The 21,257-nt window shown below is 45.0% G+C and overlaps 1 protein-coding gene across 3 annotated transcripts in view; it reads left to right on the top strand.

The window, feature by feature from the left end:
• LOC139665178 (uncharacterized) overlaps positions 1–21,026 on the top strand; it is a 37,193-nt gene extending 16,167 nt beyond the window's left edge. For all 3 annotated transcript variants that reach the window (XM_071544160.1, XM_071544161.1, XM_071544162.1), the window contains exons 21-47: positions 472–649; positions 876–1,002; positions 1,223–1,342; positions 1,982–2,132; positions 2,237–2,349; positions 2,743–2,893; positions 3,646–3,894; positions 4,775–4,987; positions 6,709–6,890; positions 7,540–7,723; positions 8,969–9,111; positions 11,078–11,262; positions 12,296–12,555; positions 12,690–12,927; positions 13,049–13,232; positions 13,427–13,553; positions 13,856–13,942; positions 14,262–14,444; positions 14,787–15,070; positions 15,338–15,486; positions 16,109–16,193; positions 17,378–17,492; positions 18,457–18,588; positions 18,700–18,957; positions 19,483–19,609; positions 19,760–19,919; positions 20,607–21,026. In XM_071544160.1, the coding sequence (XP_071400261.1) occupies positions 472–649; positions 876–1,002; positions 1,223–1,342; positions 1,982–2,132; positions 2,237–2,349; positions 2,743–2,893; positions 3,646–3,894; positions 4,775–4,987; positions 6,709–6,890; positions 7,540–7,723; positions 8,969–9,111; positions 11,078–11,262; positions 12,296–12,555; positions 12,690–12,927; positions 13,049–13,232; positions 13,427–13,553; positions 13,856–13,942; positions 14,262–14,444; positions 14,787–15,070; positions 15,338–15,486; positions 16,109–16,193; positions 17,378–17,492; positions 18,457–18,588; positions 18,700–18,957; positions 19,483–19,609; positions 19,760–19,919; positions 20,607–21,026 (4,805 nt within the window). The remainder of the gene's footprint in view (positions 1–471; positions 650–875; positions 1,003–1,222; positions 1,343–1,981; positions 2,133–2,236; positions 2,350–2,742; positions 2,894–3,645; positions 3,895–4,774; positions 4,988–6,708; positions 6,891–7,539; positions 7,724–8,968; positions 9,112–11,077; positions 11,263–12,295; positions 12,556–12,689; positions 12,928–13,048; positions 13,233–13,426; positions 13,554–13,855; positions 13,943–14,261; positions 14,445–14,786; positions 15,071–15,337; positions 15,487–16,108; positions 16,194–17,377; positions 17,493–18,456; positions 18,589–18,699; positions 18,958–19,482; positions 19,610–19,759; positions 19,920–20,606) is intronic.
• The last annotated feature ends 231 nt before the right edge of the window (positions 21,027–21,257 follow it).

Raw genomic sequence — 21,257 nt, forward strand, 5'->3', positions numbered from 1 at the left:
GCCCTTTTCTGTGGTTTCTTAACTCACACACATTCACCATCTTAATTTATCTGCCTCCCTCTTCCTCACACGTTTCTCTGACATTCTCTGATTACGTCCTACTCGCACACGTCAGTGTCAAGTACAGTAGCTGCCTGGTAATTATTCCCTTCAGCTCTCATGGTTGTACTTTTAAAACAGAGTCAGAACAGCTCCAGCTCCTGCTGCACTGCTGAGGGAGATCACAGCCTGGCCATAGAAACACCATCCCCAATTGTGTCTCTCTGTGCCAATACACTGCCTGAAATGAACTTAATGATAAGAAATTGATAATTAGAAATAGGTGCAATTGATTAGCCTTCACTGTGGCTTACAGTTGGTTTGTCATGATGATTTGTGCCTAATGTTGTGCCTCCTGATTGTGTCGATTCTTCTAACTGTTTTTCTGTTGTTCTGCTGCCATCTTGCTGCTGGTTGCTCGACTCCTCACAGGTCAAAAGGGCATCGGCTTCAAGTCGGTGTTTAAGGTCACAGACTGTCCTGCAATTCACTCCAACGGCTTCAACTTGCGCTTCGACAAGACCTGCGGCCCCATGGGATACATCCTCCCCCACTGGATAGAGGATGAGAGGCCTGTGGACACACAGCTGAATGGCATGAATCAGCACAGGTTAGATGAGTTGAGGAACAGCCTGTGCGCACAAATACCATATTTGAAAAGTCAATGGAGTTAATACACCTGAATACCGGAGAAGATTCATTTTGTTTATATGTTCATCTTTAACATGAATATTTAGAAACATCAAGGATAACATAAATAGGTCAACTGAAATATTAGAACCACCAGTTTCCAAACCGTCTGCTCACAGTCGTTCTCCCTTTTCTTCTCCCATCAGCTGGACCACTAAGATCTGCCTTCCTCTGCGCTCTGAGGGCCACCAGACCAGAAACCTGTTTCATGATGTTCACCCGTCCCTGCTGCTCTTTCTACACCGCCTACGCTCCATTACCATCTACAATCAGGTAGCTCTTACACTCAAAACATTTGTGCACACACATACATGCAAACACACTGACACACACACAGTCACACACACATAATCACACTTAAATACGCAAACATACAAAAACAAGCACGTGCGCACACATACACACTCATGCAAACATGCATTTGTGCATTGTTGCATACACTCGCACACACGTACAAATATTTCCCTCACCTGCTGCCTCCATCTCCCTGCAGAGCGAGAAGCGACTTGTGACGATGACTCGTAGAGACCTGAGTCACAACATACTGGAGGTAGAGCACACAGAGGGCACAGAGCGCTGGCTAGTGGTCAAAGGCACACTGCAGCCCAAGAAGGTAACGCACAACACACACCAACACCTTATTCTGTTCCTTCGTTTTGAGGTAGACTAACCCTATCTAGCTGTAGTTGGCAACTGTCTGTCAATTTCCACTTTACATCCCTCCTGCAGATTGAATGAAATTCACTCTAGCTGTGCTTTCCTCTGACCTGCTCCCTGTGTTTGTGTTATATAAGTGTTCCTCCTTCTACACCGGCAAGAGTGAATGTCTCCCTCTCTGCTCCTTGCCAGACCTCGTGAAAACTCACTCATTAGGCAGGCTTTGTGATCCTACGTCTGGGAGAAATATCTGACAGGAAAGATCCACACACGCACACAAGCACACAAAAACCACCAAACAGGGTTTGATGATCTGTCAGGGCTGAAACGGCCCTTTTTTCCCTGCTGCTGTCTTTCTTCTCCAGATATCTTCCTTCCTTCCACTCCCCGGAGGGAGCTACTCGTTACCTGCAGTCAGGTTATGTAAGAAAAGAATTGAACCGAAGGGAGAGTAAACGCATAGAAATTCTGTGCTCCGGCTCAGATTTGAGCAGTTTTCCAACTGTTGCACTAAGGCAAACGTCCATGTCAGTGGTCTGTCAGACTTTTTCAGAGCTTTTGTCCCTGTGGTGAGGTTGATCGTTTTCTCCTTTAGATCAAAGTGGACATTGAGTCGACTGAGCTCGCCCTGGCCTTCCAGCTGGGCAGTGACATCACAGCAAGTGACATCAGATGCCAGCCTCAGAAACAGCCAGTCTTCGCCTTCCTGCCCCTCCGCAGTTTCGGCTTCCGCTTCATCATCCAAGGTGAAAATGCATACAAAGAAACACATTAATATATTGATATTAGTTGTTGTGAAGTGGGAATAAACGAGTACTGTCACTTGATACACTTCTTTTCTCTCCTCCAGGTGACTTTGACATCCCTTCTTCTCGTGAAGACGTGGACAGAGACAGTCCATGGAACCAGTGGCTTCGATCTGAGATACCCCAGCTCTTCCTCCAGGCCATGGATGTCTTCACTGTAAGATAATGGCTACAGGGCTGTATGGGGTATTTTCAGTGACAGAACAGATTAGATTAGATGTTACTTTAATGATCCCTGTGGAGAAATTGGGTCATTGTAGCAACAAATAGTAAAAGAATGCAGCAAAGAAAAAGGGAATCTAAAGAAGAATAGGGCAAATGGGTGGTGTAAACAATACAGCTGACAAATACAGAGCTAGAACATACTAAGTAGAAATACAGTAAGAAAATATATGAATTGCAGTATGTACACAGGGTGTGCCAAATAAGAGGAGTAGAATATACTGAGATGAAGAAAAAGTGAAAAATGTGCAAAACCTTATATAAACTTACAGCACTCATTAGTCCTTGGTTATTCGGTTTAACTAATAGGCTGTTCTCCTTGTTCCAGGATCACCCAGAGTTCAGCAGGCTGAAGGGTCTCTGCCACTTCCTGCAGTTTGTCCCCCTGCCTGACGAGGTGCTGGACTTCTTCAAGCCCGTCGCTGGGCAGATCATCCAGCTGCTCAAGGGCAAGGCCTTCCTGCCCACACTCAACTCAGGTACCGCTCACACCTGCAGTGTTTTGGAGGAATCACATTTGTTTGTGGTTGGAACAAGGCGGCGTGAGCTCACTGCACCCCAGGGGATGGATCCTTTTTATTAGCAGGCTATAGGATATGAGCAACAGACTTACAATACAAAACCTTTCACAGACTTGCACTATAATCATAGTATACAGGTCAGACTCAATCAGCCCCTTTCCACTTTGTAAAACATGACTGCCATGTGTGACATTTTCCTTCATGGCCCTTAAATTACATTACAGTGTGGGTGTAGCATCTCTCTGAGTGCTATTCTAATTACATACTGTGTTCCAGTTCAGTGGTAAAATTAGCTTGGTTTACATTTGTAACTCCAGTCTACTGAGACGAGGCTCAATAATTAAGATGTGTATTTTGAATGGATTCATGGTGTCAGAATGCGTGAAGACACCAAAATACAGCTTGTTCATCAAAAAAGATTCCTCAGTGCTTTTTCTTTTGGCTGGCTATTCAATGTCCTTGTGTACCTGCCCCCAGAAATGTGTGTCTATTTTTAAATGTGTGTGTTCTTCTCTTTTTCTGCCCAGTTCTTTTTCATCACCCTCTCTCTCTGCCATGTTCTTTTTCCAGCTCAGTTCGTAAATGCAGTCAAATCTGCCCTCCAGCAGTTCATGCAGATAGCGGTGCTGTGTCCATATCAGCCGTATTATTGGAGTCTTCTGATCAGATTATCCTCACCCCTCCATTCCTCTCCATCGTTTCTCTCCCAGATGGCGACGTCGTGTACAAGCTGCCGTCCCAGGTGGCCGTCTGTCAGGACGCTGTGATCCGCGAGGTGATTGGCGGCGACGAGCTCGACAGGCACCTGTCTCTGGCCTATCTCCACCCGGGTCTGCACCCTGCCCCGCCCACCTCCCTGCTCACTCACCTGGGAGTCCGACACCTGAGGGGATCCGACGTTACCACGGTAACCACGGCCATGGCCAAGGAGCTGATGCAAGGAGACGGCATCCATACAGGTGTGTATGAGAGAGGGAGAGAGAAATGTGATGGCTCTGTCGCACCTTTTCCCAGTTTATATGGGCCTCCAGTCCAAGACACTTGACAGCATTGCAAAGCACAATTGTTTATGACTGGTAACAAAATGCACACTTGGGTGCAACCTGTAATGTAGAGGTAACAATGTAATGTACAAGATAATTAAGCAATAAGCTGTGATTTAAATTGATTTTCAAACCACTAAGAAGCATTGTTAGTTATGACGCTGCTCTGAAATCACTGTCAGCACTCAGCAGCTTTTATAAAATGGCAGTGAGAGCAGTTGTGCTCTAATAGCCAGTCGAGCTGCTGCCTATAAAAATGTCAGTAAAGGGAACAAAAAAGTTAAGTGCAGCACTCGCTCTGTTGAAGAATATAGACACTTTACTGCATTAAAAACATGATGTTTTGGCTATGATGGCATTCATCAGAGAAAGGAAGTATAAATTAAATGTCATAATTGTTCAATCACATCTATTTAAAGACACGTGTAACTTCTGTGTGGGTGTTATTTTTTTTGAAAGGCCATGTTTTAATCATTTTTTGGGTTCAACAGTTGCTCAAGTGCCTCTTGTTTTTAATGAGTAATAGTTATATAATAATAATGAAAGCAGTAGAGTTATTGAACAGTATCTACTCAGCGTACTTTAGCACTGGTATGAGTGGTGGTTTTTGATTCACATATTAATGTTAAACTTAACTGTTATGTGGTCAAAGGTGTGCATTTATTGTGTATTTTACAGCATGACTCAGCCACTCAGAACTGAGAATTGCAACTGTCCATTTTGTAATTTATCGCTCATTTCTACATAGTGTGTATCTCAGTTAGTGTTGGACACCAACCCTCTGTCTGTCTTCTAGACGATGGCCTACATCGGCTGGCCAGGCTGCTGGTTTGTAACTTCCGTGCTCTGGAGCATGGCTACGGAGAGGCAGACTCCATCTTGCAAACCCTCAGGGATCTACCCATAATTCCCCTGGCTGACGGACGTGTGGTGGCACTAAACGAGCAGGGGGTGTTCTTCCCCATGGAGGAAGCCAAGAGCAAGAAAAAGAAAGCTCAATCTCAGGCTGGTAAATACATAACTTTATACAATGCTATACTTTCTCATTTATCATTATTATTATTATTGTTAGTAGTAGTAGTAGTAGTAGTAGTAGTAGTGGTTTTAGTAGTAGTAGTAATAGAAGTTGCAGTGGTAGCGGTAGCAGCAGTACAAGTAATATTGGAAGTAGTAGTACTGTTAGTATTAGTAGTAGTATTATTAGTCTTTTTAGTATTACTCTTGTTGTTATTGTTGTTTCAGTCTGTCTATATGTGCCAGTATCTGTCTGTATTATGTATTTCTCACATTTATGTCTGTAGACTGGTCTAAACTACAGTATACTAGATATTCCCTGAGATAAATCATGGTCAACACAGCAAATTTGCTGTATGCCACTGCAGTTTTTTGTGTTGTTTTTTCTGTTAAGTGACATTTGAATAGGAATAGAAATAGAGCATGTTATTTGTCAAAGACTACTTAACCCTCCGCAAGGACCTACGTCAACAGCTGTCTCTGTTCTCTCAGAAGTCTATACACACACACACACACACACAGAGACACACACACACACTAGGTGCAGCAGAGTAGGTGTTTGACAAACTATAACTCTCTCTAATTGAATAGACAGACATACATTCACTCACACCAGAACACACACACACACACACACACAGAAGCGGAGGAACATCACCAATGTGTCATCACGTTTCACAAAAAGCACCCAGAGCCGAGATTTAGAATGGCAAGCATGAATAATTGATTTTCACACTCTGATGTACGCATCCTGCTACTGCAATTTGCTAGCTACACTTCAATATTAATGGAGACTAACTGGTTTGGCGTCTTTGTGAGCGACACAGAGTGCTTACGGAGGACTTAGAATCGGTTCTGCTTCACCTGGCGTTACCTCGGCACACTTAATCTCCTCACTCTACTGCTTCACTTTGGCAGCAGAAATCTCTTTCAGTCAGAAAAATCAGGTCAGGTAACCGATCGGATCAGTATGTTGCCCGCATTCACTCACTGATACAAGGTCAGTGTTCTCTTTTCACCAAATGCTGAAGAATCATATCCCGGCAGACATGAGCGATTAGGGTCGCGCTAAAAATATTAGCCCACAGGATGAAAAGGCAGTCTTTGTAAAGAAGTTTTAACAGTCAACTTCCCTTTGTAAGTATATTTGACCCCTTGTCACTCTAAGAGCAGAAGAAGACGAATAAAGATATATTGGTTAACAGGAGACGGTATTAGCAGTATTGAAGTTTCAATTCAGCCTGGCTTTCAGGTCAGCGGGTGTTATTCAGTTTGCTGAGAGCCAGTCTCCTGCTGGTGAAGCCGGCTTTCAGCACAGACCTCGGGTTCTGCTTAAAGGTGTAGTCAAGTGGACGGAGAAGTATGTGATAGCTTTAGACAGACGTCTGAGCTAAACACAGTGTTCTTATGAAATATTAAGAGCTACAGAGGGCAGTGGGGTAACACTGGAGGTTTTCTTCACTCTTTCTTGTTAAAATCGTGTTTAATTAGACAAGATTATATTTATAAAGCATTTTTAATGAAACAGGTTTGTCACAAAGTGCTTCACACAAACAAACACATGTAATATTTAATATATGAGGCCAGCTTGTGTGCATGTGTACCAAGGAGCTGCAGGGCAACACCAGGACTGTCTCCATGTACTGTGTCTTCTTCATCCAACAAATTTCCCCTCCTAAATCTAGCATTCCTCTCATTCTGTCTGTCTTTTTCCAGGACCTTTTTCCGCCTTGTATAAGGATGTGAGCGTGGTTCATTCCTCTCTGCTGAGCTGTGTGGAGCCGCTGGAAGGCCAGCAGGTACGAGAGCTGCTGAGGAGACTGGGAGTCCATGAGCTGGAGCCTCAGCAGCTGCTGGAGCAGCACATCTACCCTGCAATCCGCAGCAGTACCTGGAAGGTAACATAGACACATTAGCTGGGTTTCTGACTAAATGTTATGTGAATTCTGATATATAGAATGAGAAAAGCTGAATACATGTCCATATATGTTCCGCTGGTCCATATATGTCCCTCCTATGTGTATTCCCTTTGTGGTTATATGGCTGTTAGTTGGTGCATTAGATATTTGCCAGGTGCATTTCTTTGTTTTTGTCCTCTGACAGCTAAAACATTAGCTGACACCAAAGAACAATAACAACTTGCTCAATATACTAATTCATTCTTGAAAGACTCACATTCAGGAAGTCTATTCACTTAACCCAACTGATGGAAATGCACCTAATTCATATTTTATTTTTTGCAACATTTCAAAAGTTCCCTTGAAATTCACTTGACAGTTGGGTGGAACTACAGACACACTTTGATGCACATAAACTCAAACCTGCACTCGAGTCTCTCTACTATCAAACTAAGTCTACCTTATGTAATTGTCAGTTCTGTAAGCCGTTAGGTAACCTTCTTCCTTACCCCCTCCCCTCCTTTTCATTTTGTTTCTCCCTCTCTCTCTTTCTCTCTCTCTCTCTCTCTCTCCCCCCCCCCCCTCCTCCTCCTCTTTCTCTTTCTCTTTCTCTTTCTCTTTCTCTTTCTCTTCTGTGGACCACCTCTAGTCCAAGCCCGAGGCAGTGGTGGTGAGTTACCTGGTTTTCATCAAGCAGCACTCCTCCTCCAGCCAGGAGTACTCAGACGCCGCAGTACCCGTCCTCACCAGCAGGGGTCTGCTGTGCCCGGCACTGGACAAGGTGCACTTCTCTGAAGAGTACGGCAACATCGACCTTCCTAAGAAACTCCCTGGTAAATAAGCGTCCACAGCTACGACGAAAGCCTCCCTTTAACACAGTTCTAGATACTGAGATACACACACACACACACACACAAGCTATTGAACGTGAACCTTTGTACTGACCCAGCTATTATTCAGTGTTCACGTGGTAATGTTGACCCCAAAAAGCAAGCCAAAATCCCCAAAACAAACACAAAGGCTTGTTTCTTCCTATCCCAAGTTGGCCTCTCCCTTTTTCTTTTGGGGAAAATTTGGGACCGCGTTCACGTGTGCTTGTGTGTGTCTGTATTTTCTTTTGTGGGGAGTGTAGTTTGTCAGTGTGTGTGTGTCTGTGTGTGTGTGTGAGGGTTTGCTCCCATTGTGAGGGGTAAAGAAAGCATGAAATGCCTGGGAGTGTTGAACATTGTCTCTCTGTGTGTGTGTGTGTGTGTGTGTGTGTGTGTTATGTAAGAGGTAGTGGAGTGGACAACGTGTCATGGAAAATGGATCAGAACGCTTGACCTGTCTCTTGAGAGGAGAGATAAGAGAAAGAGAGAGGGCGAATGCAAAGGGGAGACGCTGACAACTGCTCTCTTCACTGTGTTTATGCTCTTTGTTTTGGTCTCCACTCGAAGATGCTATGTGTAGCATTTTTATACATTAATATATCATTGTCAAATTAATTGTGATACATCAGTATAATTACCATAAACAAATGAAACCATGGTCAAGACAATTGCTAGCCTCTGTCTCACACTAGTGGTATTGTTAGTGCTTGTATTTCTCCAAATTAAGACCACATTTCCCATAAACCCCCAAAACCATTGTTGCATTGGCTTTTCACTCCCTCCACCATTTGCCATTGCCAGAATCTCTGAAAACTTTAACTCCATTTGCGCTGGAAGGGCAGTGGCGTCTTCCGATTTTGTGCCATAAAGCAATATAGCAGATTTCCCATTAAAATCCGACCCAGTATCACACAATGTAAAATGGAAGTGTAGAGTCTGCTAGAGGCTGCCAGTCTTCTCGGTGAAGGTCTAATTTGTTAACAGTAATTATACTATTGTCTCAAATTAATTAATGATTGTTGATGTTAAAATGCCACACATAGCACCTTTAATGTGCCCACTCATTAATTTCTGTCCTTTCTGTCTTCCTCATCCCCCTCATCTGTGTTTCATTCATTTCTTTATCCTTCCTTCGGCTCACAATTCCTCCTTCCTCCCGTACACACACACCTACCCTCCTACCTGTGTACCTACCCCCTCCTCCACCAGGCTGTGACTGGGTGCTGCTGAGTCCCTGCTATGTGCAGACAGACAGCGATGTAGCAGGATGGAGAGAGCTGTTCACCAGGCTGGGGGTCAGAGACCATCTCATCATCCGCAAAGAAAGGCGAACCCTCAGCGCTAAAGAACTGGTGAGGAGGACATCTGTGAATGTCGGTGTGCGTGTGGGCCTGCTTTTGCGAGGGTGTGTGGTGGTGTGTGTGTGTGTCCTTTCAAGGTCAACAGCCCCTGTTGCAAGCAAGCACACTGCAACAAAAAACACCCTCCATTTTAACAAGTAATTTAATCTAGTATTGACTTTAATCTAGTATTGACTCTAGTATTGATTTTGCTTGTAAAAACCTGCCAATGGGATAATTTCACCGCATTGGAAATACGTGTTAAGTGTTCTATGAAGTGCAATCATATTTGTAGTCTCTAAGATAGATGTATTTCTTACTATACATTGGTGCACCAATAGCATCTGTAGTACTGGGATAGGCATCAATGCAGCTCCTAAGTGATTTCTGCTTTGGCGCAACAGAAAACATTTCCATTGGGAGGAAAAATGCCTCCTGATGTGAAAATGCTGAAATGCTCCTGGTTGTGAAGTTTATACAGTAGGTTTAGAAGAGGAGCCTTGGCTATACAGGCTAAAAGCCTGAGAGACCTAACCTACTGCACTGTTCTGTATCTGTTAACCTGCTCTGAATAACCTGCCAATAAGAGAATCTGCCAGTAAGCTGTGTTTGACCAGTGTTAAAATAAAAAAGAGACACTAGTGTATATCCTTTAGGCCCTAAAATGCAAAATTTTCATTTAGTATTTTTTTATTTAAGGTTTGTTATACAATGGTCAGTGCATAATTTGATCAAGTAAATAACTAAACACAATTGATACACCCATTCCTGTAATTGTTTTATAATTGGTCAAATATTAGGCAGCACAAATTACTTTAAATTGAGTAGTCCTTGGATTTGTACTCATATTGGCAGATCTACTTGACTTTGTTCTGAAAAATTGTTATTGGTGCATCTCTACTGTACATATACAGTCTTTGCCCAGTGTTCATACTGTCGTTTGGTGGTATGCCTATTGGTCATGCGTCAGCTATTTAGGGACCACACTCAACTCATTCTACAAAGATAGTGCTTAAAGACTAGATCGAGATTATTCCAGCCCCACCTGTGAACACAGAAGATAAAGGGCTATGAATGTGTTGTGTAAGGACACAATATTTACAAGTTGCATGGACACCAGAGGCCAAACAGAATCTTCCTGAAACACTCTGCATTAGAAATCCACTGTGACCTGTGATGGTGAACAAGGCGGGAGTAATCCACCTCTGATTAAAGGATGAAGACGCCAACCATTATGAGTCACACTAAGGCCAGAGAGATCTGTAGCTGCTTTGAAGATGAGCAGAAACAGCAGGTGACTGGTGAGGCGTGTTATACACTGGGCTGAGGTTGCGCATTAGGTCAGACATTTCCAATGCCTTTTTTAGCCTGTGTTACAGCTACGAGGGATAGTGTATGGTATTCTGATGACAGTTCCTTTGTCTGACCGATGCTGCATTCACGTCATATGGGAACGATGGTAGATACAAGATTGCAACTTGAAAATACCATGTACGTCAGGTGGTAAATACTACATGGGAAGTCCCTGTAGTCAAGTGGAGAAAATGACATATTCATTTCAAATAAACACAACAGAATGAACGATTTTCATCACATAAGTCATTTTGTGATCTTAAGTCTTAAAATGCTGTGACTGGACACAGCTACTTGCTTGGATTTTTTGTTTTGTGATTGACATTGCACTGTTTGGTTTGTGGTAAAACTTGAACTCAAGTGTGTCTTTCACTGAGTGCATATGTTTTAAGTGTGAAAAGCTGATCAGGAGCAAGAAAATTCTATAGAAAACTACAATCATGGCATCTCGATGGCTTAAAATTAGTTTGAATGCTGCTGAGTTTGAAGTCGTCCTATATGATGCAAATTCATCTTAATACTGTTTTCATCAGTTGAGTTACAGCATGTTCTTCCTTTTATCCTAAAATTTTCCAATCTCATTCACTTGTTGTTTTTTTTTGTTTGTTTTCCACTCCTCCTCCAGGCCTCCAGCCCCTGGTCAGCGGAGAGTGGGCAGTGGCCGCAAGCCCCAGGGGAGGGGGGCTACGTGCTGGACGACTACCCCAGCGTGGAGTTCCATGCCCTGGCCACGGCTCAGCTGCCTGGCACCCTCCTCCGGGAGCAGAGGCTGGAGTTGCTGGAGCTGCTGGAGTCCAACTGGGATACTGGGTAATTAACACACAGGCGGACACGTGCGCACACTTACATAGTCCTCTCTCTCCCCCGTTTGCGCTCATATCATGTGCCGTGTCCTGAATATTATCCGGAAGCAGGTGCATTAATTGGGTGTTTTTCTTGTTGAGGAAAAGTAATGGCCAGAGATAATGGCTAGGTAAAAGAAGATAATGGCTTTGGGGTTAGTAATTCTCGTCCTTTCAGGTGATTACAGGAGTAAAGTGGGGACATTGTATCACAATTAATAGTTTATTTTATCCCTTGGTGATCTGCTCAGCAAAAGTGGCCACATATCAGCCTCTTGTTTGGGTTTGAAGGGTGGACCACTCCAGAGACTTCACTCCGGGGATTAACCCGGATTTAGTCGCTCATAACTCTGCCCTATCTAGTGATGTACTGTAACAGATGTGTGTGAGCTGAGGTCACCGGTTCAGGTAGGGAGAAGGTCACCCAAGCCACTCCACTCATATCACAGTAGGATGAATAATTAAGGGATAATACACAAAGTGTCCATTAGATGAATTTAATGAGATGTAAAGCCAGTGGTAAGGAAATAATGGAGACCTTGCAGGCAATTAAAAGAGAATTCATCAAGGCCATGGTATGAAGTGACAATTTGAATGACCTTGCATTGTAACAAATAGAAACTAGATGGCTGAAATGTGGAGCGTAACTCTTTAGACAGGCATAGCATAATAATTTAGCTGCCATCTAGTACAGTAGTCAAATTGAGAGATCTGACAAGAGCTGACATTTCTTGAGAGCGTAGATAAGAGTCCCTCAGTGCCTTTAACTCTCTAATCGTTCTGCAGAGGAATGTAGGTCACACAGTTATGCCACTTTGTTGAGATGTAAAGATCACTGAGCCTCGGTGGAAGTGCTTGCCCTCGCCTTTCATCCATGCATCGGGTTTGTAGGATCTATAAGACACAGTCATTCTCTAATCGAGCGATTCTCTTATTTCCCATTGTAGTCAGGGTTTTGAATGTCCAACACCCACTGATAAACCCCTTCCCTATTTTTCCAGCGATCGGTACTCTCAATATCTCACGGCCCAGGTGATCGACAGCGATGGGCGAACAATCAAAAGCACAAAATCCTCCTTCTTCCACTTCTTGTCACGTCTGGAGTGGGTCCCTGCCTATCGTCTGCTGGAGGGCGGCGCGCGAGAGACCGAGTACCTCTGTCCCAACTCGGTCTACCTGATCTCACCTGAGGTCACCAACCTGTTGGGGACTCATGTCTGCTATGTGGACTCACAGCCCAGCGAGTTCAGCAAAGCTCTTGGTAAGAATGTGAGACTTATATTATCCATAGTATGATCCCGTAGTTTATGCTTCACCTTTTTTTTGAGAGCAGTTACCTAACAATCTGTGGAGTCTAATGCCTGTCTAATGTCTAATGCTGTGTCTCTCCTTTAGGAATGAGACACAGCATCTCAGTGGAGGCGCTGATTACCTACCTGAAGAAATGGTGTGTCAAACCGCAACCAGATAACCAGGAAGAGAACCTACCGGAGGACGAGTTGGAGGGGACAGAGTTCACCTCCACAGTGCAGCACATCCACAACGTCTACCTGTACCTGCAGAAGAACTGCTCCCAGGGCAGCCTGAAGGAGCTGTTCCAGCACACCCCTGCTGTCTTCATAGAGTACAACAGGTCTGTCACCAGCCGTATTCGTTTTTGAAAGAATAATCAGCACACCTTTCTCAGGGTTAATTCCCGAAGAGTGATTTAGACACGAGAGGCCACAAGTCTTGTCTTTCCCTCCCTTCTCTAGGCGTGATGACGACTGGTGTTCGGGGCGCTTCTACCACCTGAAGGAGGTGTGCTGGAGCGACCCGACAACCATGTTTAAGCGCTACATCAGGCTGACCCGCGGACCAGACAGCACCGTCCAGGAGCCCAGAGTCTTGGCTCCCTTCTATAGCCAACTGGACGGCATGAGAGACCTCTTCAGCAGGGTATGCTGCTCTATTGCCGTGGTCCTGCAAAGATGCCGTGTCTCAGTTTTTGTCAGGGACAAAGCCAAACCTTTAAAAAGTAGTCATTTGTTTATTAACTTCTGTTGGCCCTGCTGTACTTACCAAATTCCCAATCAGGACCTTACTCCCCCATTACTAATATGCACTTTATGTGTATGTGTGTGTGTGTGTAGCTGCTGAATGTGGAGCCCAGCCCCAACATGAATCAGTATGTAGGTTTGTTGGAGCTGATCTGTTCGTCGTCTCCCATACCAACTGCTGAAGTGCTGCAGGACGTGTCGGTGCTCTATGCCAGACTTGGTGAGGACATTTAGATTGCCAGTCCTTTTCTTCCTTCGGAGTGTTTCTCTCATTCAGTGACTCACACATTTCCTTACTCTTTATGTCCCATCTGTCTGCTGCTAATTATCTTTCTGTTGAACAACTGTTATGGCTCCCCCTGGACTAGCTTCACAGTCCTGTTGTCATATCTTATATCCGCCCTCTTTAATTATATTAGTGCTCTCAGAGTTTACGTTTTATGTATTGATATAATATAATATAATATAATATAATATAATATAATATAATATAATATAATGTATAATGTCTCTTATTTCCAGCTCACAAGTGTAAAATTCCAGCATCTGGGGACCAGGAGTACATCACTCAGATAAAAACCAATCCCAGCTACTGCTCCACTTTGAAGGGTGAGGAACACACACACACATGCATGTTGCAAACACAACCCAACCCCTACCACTAGGGGTGCACTGATCCAATATCTAGTATTGGAATTGGATCGGATCCTTGCGAATTCTGATACATCCGTATCTGCTACAGGTTGTTCAACCTCCGATCCATTCATTAATTTATCTAATTTCCTCACTCCGATCCAGTTTTGCAAATTGACATAAAAAATTATGCTGTCAACAAATGTCATCGACTACTAGTTTTCCAATCATGCACGACAGTCTGGAATTACTTTAAACTAACTAGCCCCGGCTGACCTTTTCCCCTGATGTCCAGGTATGCTGTCCGACATGAAGGTGTTCCCCACCAAGGATAACAGCTGGGTGACTCTGGCCCACAGACCCATGATCTCTGACAGCAAAGAACTGGAGAAGATCTTTAAACCCCACAGACAGATCTGTCTGCTCAACCTGCCACCCCCAGACAAGAAGACCAGGACCAGGACTGGGAACCAACATGGTATGCTGCTGGTACATTTTTTCTATATGGTTATCAATGTTAAAGTTATTCAGTTACAGATCCCATCATAATCTGGGAAACACTTGACACTTGACAGACACTTGACAGACACTTGGGATAGTAGCAGATGTGTATCTGACTATAGACTAGCTTTTATGTAATTATCCATTATTATTTCTGACCTCTGTTTTGTGTTTTACTTTAATGTTTCTGGCCTTGCTTTTATACTTCCTATCTTGCTTTCATTGCTTTTGGTTTGGCTTTGTTAAAGTGCTTTGTAATGGTTTTCAGAAAAGCGGCTACATAAATAGAGATTTTTATGGTTATATGATTGCCCGGCAGGTCAGACAATGCCAGGAGAGCGAGTTAGCAGTGTGCCTGCCTTCAGCGAGGAGGACCGGTCTCTGTTCTTGGAGATCTGCGGTATCCGTCACCTGTCGGACTGCGTGAAGACCGAGGCCCTTACCGAGAACCTGAGGCCCTGCCCCTCCATGCAGGCCCTAGTGCACTCGGTGATGCCCTACATCCAGAGGTTCCTCTACCACCACGAGGAGCTGGGCGATATCTACCCAGAGCTGCTTGACAACCGCATCGGAGAGAGGATCAAACGGCTTCACTATGGACAGGTCAGAATCTTTTGATAAATGATGGTTGCATGAAATGCAATCAAACCGATATATAATTCAACAAAGCAGCAAGTTGTCCCCCGATTCGGACCAAAGAAATCAGGCTAAAGGTTTGAAAACACCCTCAGAGTAAGCTCATCCGAGAACCTCTTCTGTAGACCTGATGATAGATGCTGACTCTTGGCACCTGGAAGGTAGAGCTAGAAAAAAGCTGCATGAAACTTATTTATGTTTCTAGGTTTGTGTTTTTTGTCCTCCTGTATCCAGGTGGGTAAGCTGTACATCCGCTACCAGCTGTCTGTGGCTGACGATGAGACTCCTGTGGTGGAGCTACAGGATGTGATCTGTCTGCTGAAGGACAAAAAGGAGCTCTACATCCAGAAAGATCACCTCTCATCCAAGCTGGACGTCTGCAGGTGTGTATGTGACGGGACAGGTCCAACACAGTTCAGCTGTGAGACCGGTTCCCGCAACTACTCAATGACAGAGACTGAAACTTTGATAGATCCAAATAGGCTGAATTACTGCAATAGGTTGCACAATGGGAGACCAACAGCAGACTCTGAATCCTTGATGCGCCATGGCTTCCTGATCAGAGATGCAGAGCTTGATGTCACGTGACAGCTAGGCCTATAGCCTGCATAAATAAATAATAGACAAGGCCTATAGATCCATATTAGCAATAATGGATCACTGCAGCCATAAGATTTATTATTTGAATCTGGTAGTGTAGGCTACTGTCTCTTTCAGTAAGTCTAAGTTCTTTTCTATCTAAAATGGGTTAGGTTATAGTTGTAGGGCTAGAGTTTGAAATATTAGTATTAATGATAGATCATCCAGAACAGGATTTATTATGAAGCATCAACACTGATAGTAGAACTGATCTAGTCTTATCAACAGAGAATCAGACAATTAAGCAGAATGAATAATGGAGTCACTGTGTATTTGTGTATGTGTGTCAGTCTATGTGTGAGTCTGCATGCACACAAGTTATCCTGCAATACCTTGTAATATTGTGTGTGTGTGTTTGTATTGCAGGGAGCTGGTGAAACTATTCTGCACAGAGAGCAGCCACAGGAAAGAGCTGGTACATTTCCTGACTGGCCTAATGACCTCACTCAGTGTAAGTGATATGATCTCTTCTAGCATTGAATCACTAATCCATATCCAATGAAAGGGGTCCGTGCTTGCTCATGGTCTTTCATTCTATCGTTCTCTGCCTTTCTTTTGCACACACACACACACAAACCACCGCCACCACCAGGGAGCTGACAGCAGCTAGAATTAATAGGATATTTCCCTGGGGGGGGGGGAGTCACGTTTACATGGCAACTTGCACCTCATCCTCTCTCTGATCTTTAGACCACCGCATCAGAGACTTTAAAGCAAGAGGCACAGTTACAAGGGTAACAAGGCTGAGATCAGGCCTGAACATTGATACTTCTATGCTGAATATCCTATCTGTGTGTTTTTCTTTGTGTAACAGTTGCTTTGGGACATGCTGGGTTGCATTACATAATTCAGATTGAAATGGGGAAAAGGCGCAGATTGTTGAATGTTTAAGTTGGTTTAACTAATTAAGTTGCATTGCCGAATTTGCCAAAGTTAAGAAAATTGAATTTTTGACTGTTTGATTAAAGGTTTTAATGATGTGATTCCACATCACACCAAGAGCCATTACATCCATTCAATACACCCGAGTCAGGCAGATTTGCAGATATGAGGGGCTTATGGAAATTGCATACAGATCTGCCTCTCCACTTATTATTCCAGCTTATTACTTTTACTTTTTTATTATTCCAGGGAATTGATCAAACGGTTCCTCGCCGAACATGCTAATTAGGTCATCAACATTTTAACGAGATGAGACGTCTCTGAAGCGGCAATGTTGGGAATTGCTTCCTCCGCTGCCTCAGTTGGCAAGGGAATCTGGAAGGAGACACTCAAAATCAACTCCCTGTGCTTATACAGTAGTTCTGTTGTATAGTTTATTCAGAGGCAAATAAGGACATTGGATTGAGTCTCAGGTGGTCCAGCCCTGTATGCTTGATCCACTATTTTTTGTAATGTAGTGTAAGTTTTAAGTTGTTTGGAATAGACTAGTCTGATGCAGGCATACTGTCAGTCACTGGGAGAGGAGAGGTGAGTGTGTTGGGGAGCAAAATCTGCCATAACCTCGCAGTTCCTCCAGCGTGAACGGAAAGAACGCTAAAATTCGGCTACTCTTGGAGAACAGTGGACAAAGCTTTCAGTTTAAAAGTCATTAACTGTGTGTGTGTGTGTGTGTGTGTGCGTGTGTGCGTGCAGGACCCAGGAGCTCTGAAGAGATACTTGCAGAAGGAGGACATCAAAGAGCTGCCCGCCGAGGAGGAGCGGTGGGAGGTCCCAGAGCCTCCCAAACCAGAGATTAGACTGGAGAAAGGTAGGGAAGACACCTAATCGCTCAGGTTTTCCCACAGACTAACACTCACTGGGCTAAATTCACCTCCCACAAGACCAGCTCGCCACAAATTGGAAGCGATTTATGGGAAAAAGAAGGTAATCAGGTATCTAATGGGTGACTAGTGGAGTCACACCAGCCTCGTTCACGTTAACTTCCATTCCATCCATTGCTGTGTATGGTTAAAGGTTAAGGGTTCTCAACCACAGGCGAAACATGTTGATGTCACATCGCTGGAGCCATATTGTACCATCTGTAAGCAGCTCGGGGAAGATGTGTGAGAGATTGACAGCTTGATGCAAAACAGTGCCATGTACCATACTGCTATAATTAGAGCATGGGATGGATCCTAACAGAAGGTGCTACTTCCTCCCAGCTTGTCTGTCTGTGACATTGGAAATCCGCAGTTTCTCCAGTTCTCTCTCTCCGACACTTGCCCCAATTTCCATATCATTTCATAATATGCTAAGTATTCTGCTCTACAGTCTCACCCTTGCACAAACACCGTCTTCCCCTATGCACACACACACACACACACACACGAGCGCGTGCGGATACATTTCCAGTGTGTTTTGCACATATGCTAATTCCGGTTTGTTCGCTGTTCTGTGTGGCGACATGAAAGAGCAGCTGTTGCCAGGGCTCAAAGAGCGGGAGGAGCAGATCCCTCGCTGCAGAGCGCGCACACACACACACACACACACACACAGCTGCAATACAAACATGATCAAAAGAGTTCATGTTTTTCTTTACAAAATATCTTTTTCATGACATATGAGTAATGAAACAGGCCGACCCATGAAAATCTTAACTGACGTCTTGTGTAATTAAGTCACAGCGTTGAAGAAAACGGGGTTAGATGGTATTTGTGTTCGGGAGCATGTTGTGTAACCCTTCCTTTCTTCTTCTCCTTTGTTTTCTTCCCTTCTTATCTGCTGTAAACCAGTGCCATCAAAGAGTTTCTCTACTGTCACCGCCCCAGAAGAGGCGTCTCGCTCCGGGCAAGAGAGCGGAGAGCAGACCCTCGTTTGCTGGCCTCCACGGGCGTCTATAGTGAACACAGGGGCTAGTCGCACAGGTACTGTACAGCACTGTATGGGATGAAGGGAGCTGGTTTCGGCATGAGGAATATTTTTAAAATGTGAAACCGCATCGCTCGTTTCCATGTCCATGTATTCCGGCCCGCCAGGTCAGGCGGATGGGGTAGTAGACGCGGTGATGAAGATGTGGCCACCGCCTGCCGGGCCTAAAGACCGAGACCCGGAGACAGACGTGGCCCCCAGAGGCGGCAGCCGCGTCGCTGTTCCCCAGAGTCCCAGCGGCAGCTACGAGGGGAACCAGCCTCCGAAGACCGGTGACAGAACCGCCGACCAACCCGGCCCCCAGAGAGACCATCCGGTCCAGCCTAACGCTCCTGCGGCGACCACCAGCATCCCGCGGCTTTCAGGTCGGACATTCAACCAATTTCTAAAAATCCCTTTGGAGGTCAACACCTCGCAGCTTCAATTCATCTCTCGTATGGCAGCGGTTCGTAGCTAGCTACAGCTTACGTTTAGTGTCATAGACAATGGGGCTTTTATCCCTGCAAAGGCAAATGTTTGTTGTTAATATTAAAAATAGAACACACACGGGCATGTAAGCGAAGCAAGTGAAGATCACGAAATTTGACACGGGTCTAGTAATTAGAGGGAAATCACACAGATCCCTTCATCCTGTATAAATAATCCTCCGGAAATACAAACACTCTGCTTAAAACATTAGAATGCAAGACCTAAAAAAAGAATCCGGTTTTAATCCTTTTTCTCCAACACGTGCCCTTAGATGCTCAACGTGTGGTATTCGAAACGACATTACAAAAATTACAAAAACGATGAATTTTAGATGTATCCTTCGCTTATGTAGTCCCAAACTACTGCATGCACAGTACACCCTGTTCTGTTTTTTCTAACGGCTCCCGGTGTGTTATTGACAGAGCGCGGCCAACAGAGCGGCGTCGGAGTGGGTGAGAGCGGCGAGTCTGGCAGAGGAGCGGACGGAGAGGAAAGCCTCCAGGCTCCCGGGCCGAGCCGGGCCAGGACGGACGCCAGCCAGCCCACGCCGTAGGTTTTCCTCTCCGGACTCCATAAACTGGGGAAAAAACACCCCTCTGTTAAATATTGATGCAGAAAAATAAATGTTGGTTTTGCAGTATTACTTTCTCCTTTCTCATCCTTGCCACCGTCGTCTTCCTCCTCCTCCCTGTTCTCCAGCGGCGTCGCCCTGGACGCAGTGATGCTCCCCAGCGTGTTCCAGGGGAGCGGAGAGAGCCAGCGTCCCCCTCTGGTCCTGGACTTCCCCCTCTGGAACAAAGGCCAGCCGCCGCAGGCCACCCTGGAGGACATGGAGCTCACCTGCGAGAGACCCACCACCGTCAGTACACTGTCCAGACAGACCGGGGGGGGGGGGTTTGAGCTATATCTGTATAAGCAGCTCTGTGCAGATTATAAGAAGCATTATAGAAGCTTTTCCCCCTTTGGATAGCTCAGCTGGATGAAAGGAGGTCACCCTACCTGTCACCCTACCTGTCACCCTACCTGTCACCCTACCTGTGTTCTTGAATAGTAGGGATGGGACGATATGCTTATCTCAAGTATGACTGGGCAGAATTCTGTTTATTTCCGAGCCACAAGTCTTTCTAGCATTGGCACTGGCTCGCTAGAATGTAAACAACCATTTAAAAATATCATAACAAAATGCAAATAATATAATTTCAATGGAGAGCTTGTGAAATTGTGATGGTCAAGCCGTCTCATTTGTGATTAAAACAGCAGAATAAAATGGAGCTAATAGTGAGATTAATTTTTTTACCCCACGATACATATTGTCACATTTTTGTATTGCGATATATTGAATTTCGATATATCATCCCATCCCTATTGTATAGAATCAGGTAGTGTGTGTTAATGTAAATTTGCCCACTCAGTTATACAGCTAAATCGTAATTGTAATTATCTTCATTGTCTTCAAAGTCACATGATGTACTTGTGAGGTGTTTTTCAGCAGAGAGTTATCATGGAAAAGGTTTTCAGAGTCGGCGCTTTGCTTATTTTTCGGCAGGTGGTGCTGTCCGACGACCCGCGGGACGTGGCGGCGATCGGGGAGTGGGGGGAGCGGCTCGTCAACTCCTTCCTGTGCCACTGGCGGGACAGCGGCGAGCCCGGGCGGCCCGCGCGCGTCCTCTGGTGCAACCAGCAGGGCGAGAGCGGCCAGCCGTACGACTTCAAGCTCACCTTCGAGGCGGCGGCGGGGGCGGGGGCGGGGGCGGTGTACGTGGAGGTGAAGTCGACGGTGAAGCGGGAGAAGGCGTTCATCCACCTCTCCGCCAACGAGCTGGACTTTGCCCTGAAGGAGAGGGAGCGCTACCACATCTTCCGCGTGTACAGCGCCGGGGACGCCCAGCACGTCCGCCTGTGCCGCATCCAGAACCTGGCGCAGCACCTGCACGCCAAAGACCTGGCACTCTTTCTGTTCGTGTAGGAGGGGGGGGGGAGGGGAGGGGGGAGAGATCTCTTTTTCCCGCTTTTATTTTCCTCAACGCGAGTCTGTGGAAGTTTTGATCGTTTTTGTAGAGAAGAGTACGAAGCACCGCCACACCACCTTGCTACTGAAAAAAAAAACCGTTTCTTATGCCTTTTTAAGTATATTCTAACTGCACTGATTTTTTTTTTAAAAACATTTTTGTAAGTGTGTGTCAACGTTATGGGCATT

This window comes from Centroberyx affinis, unplaced genomic scaffold (assembly GCF_046629955.1).
Source record: "Centroberyx affinis isolate AG114_WGS23_722 - 3 ecotype Tasmania unplaced genomic scaffold, CSIRO-AGI_Caff_v1 ptg004479l_1, whole genome shotgun sequence".
NCBI classification, from domain to species: domain Eukaryota; kingdom Metazoa; phylum Chordata; class Actinopteri; order Beryciformes; family Berycidae; genus Centroberyx; species Centroberyx affinis.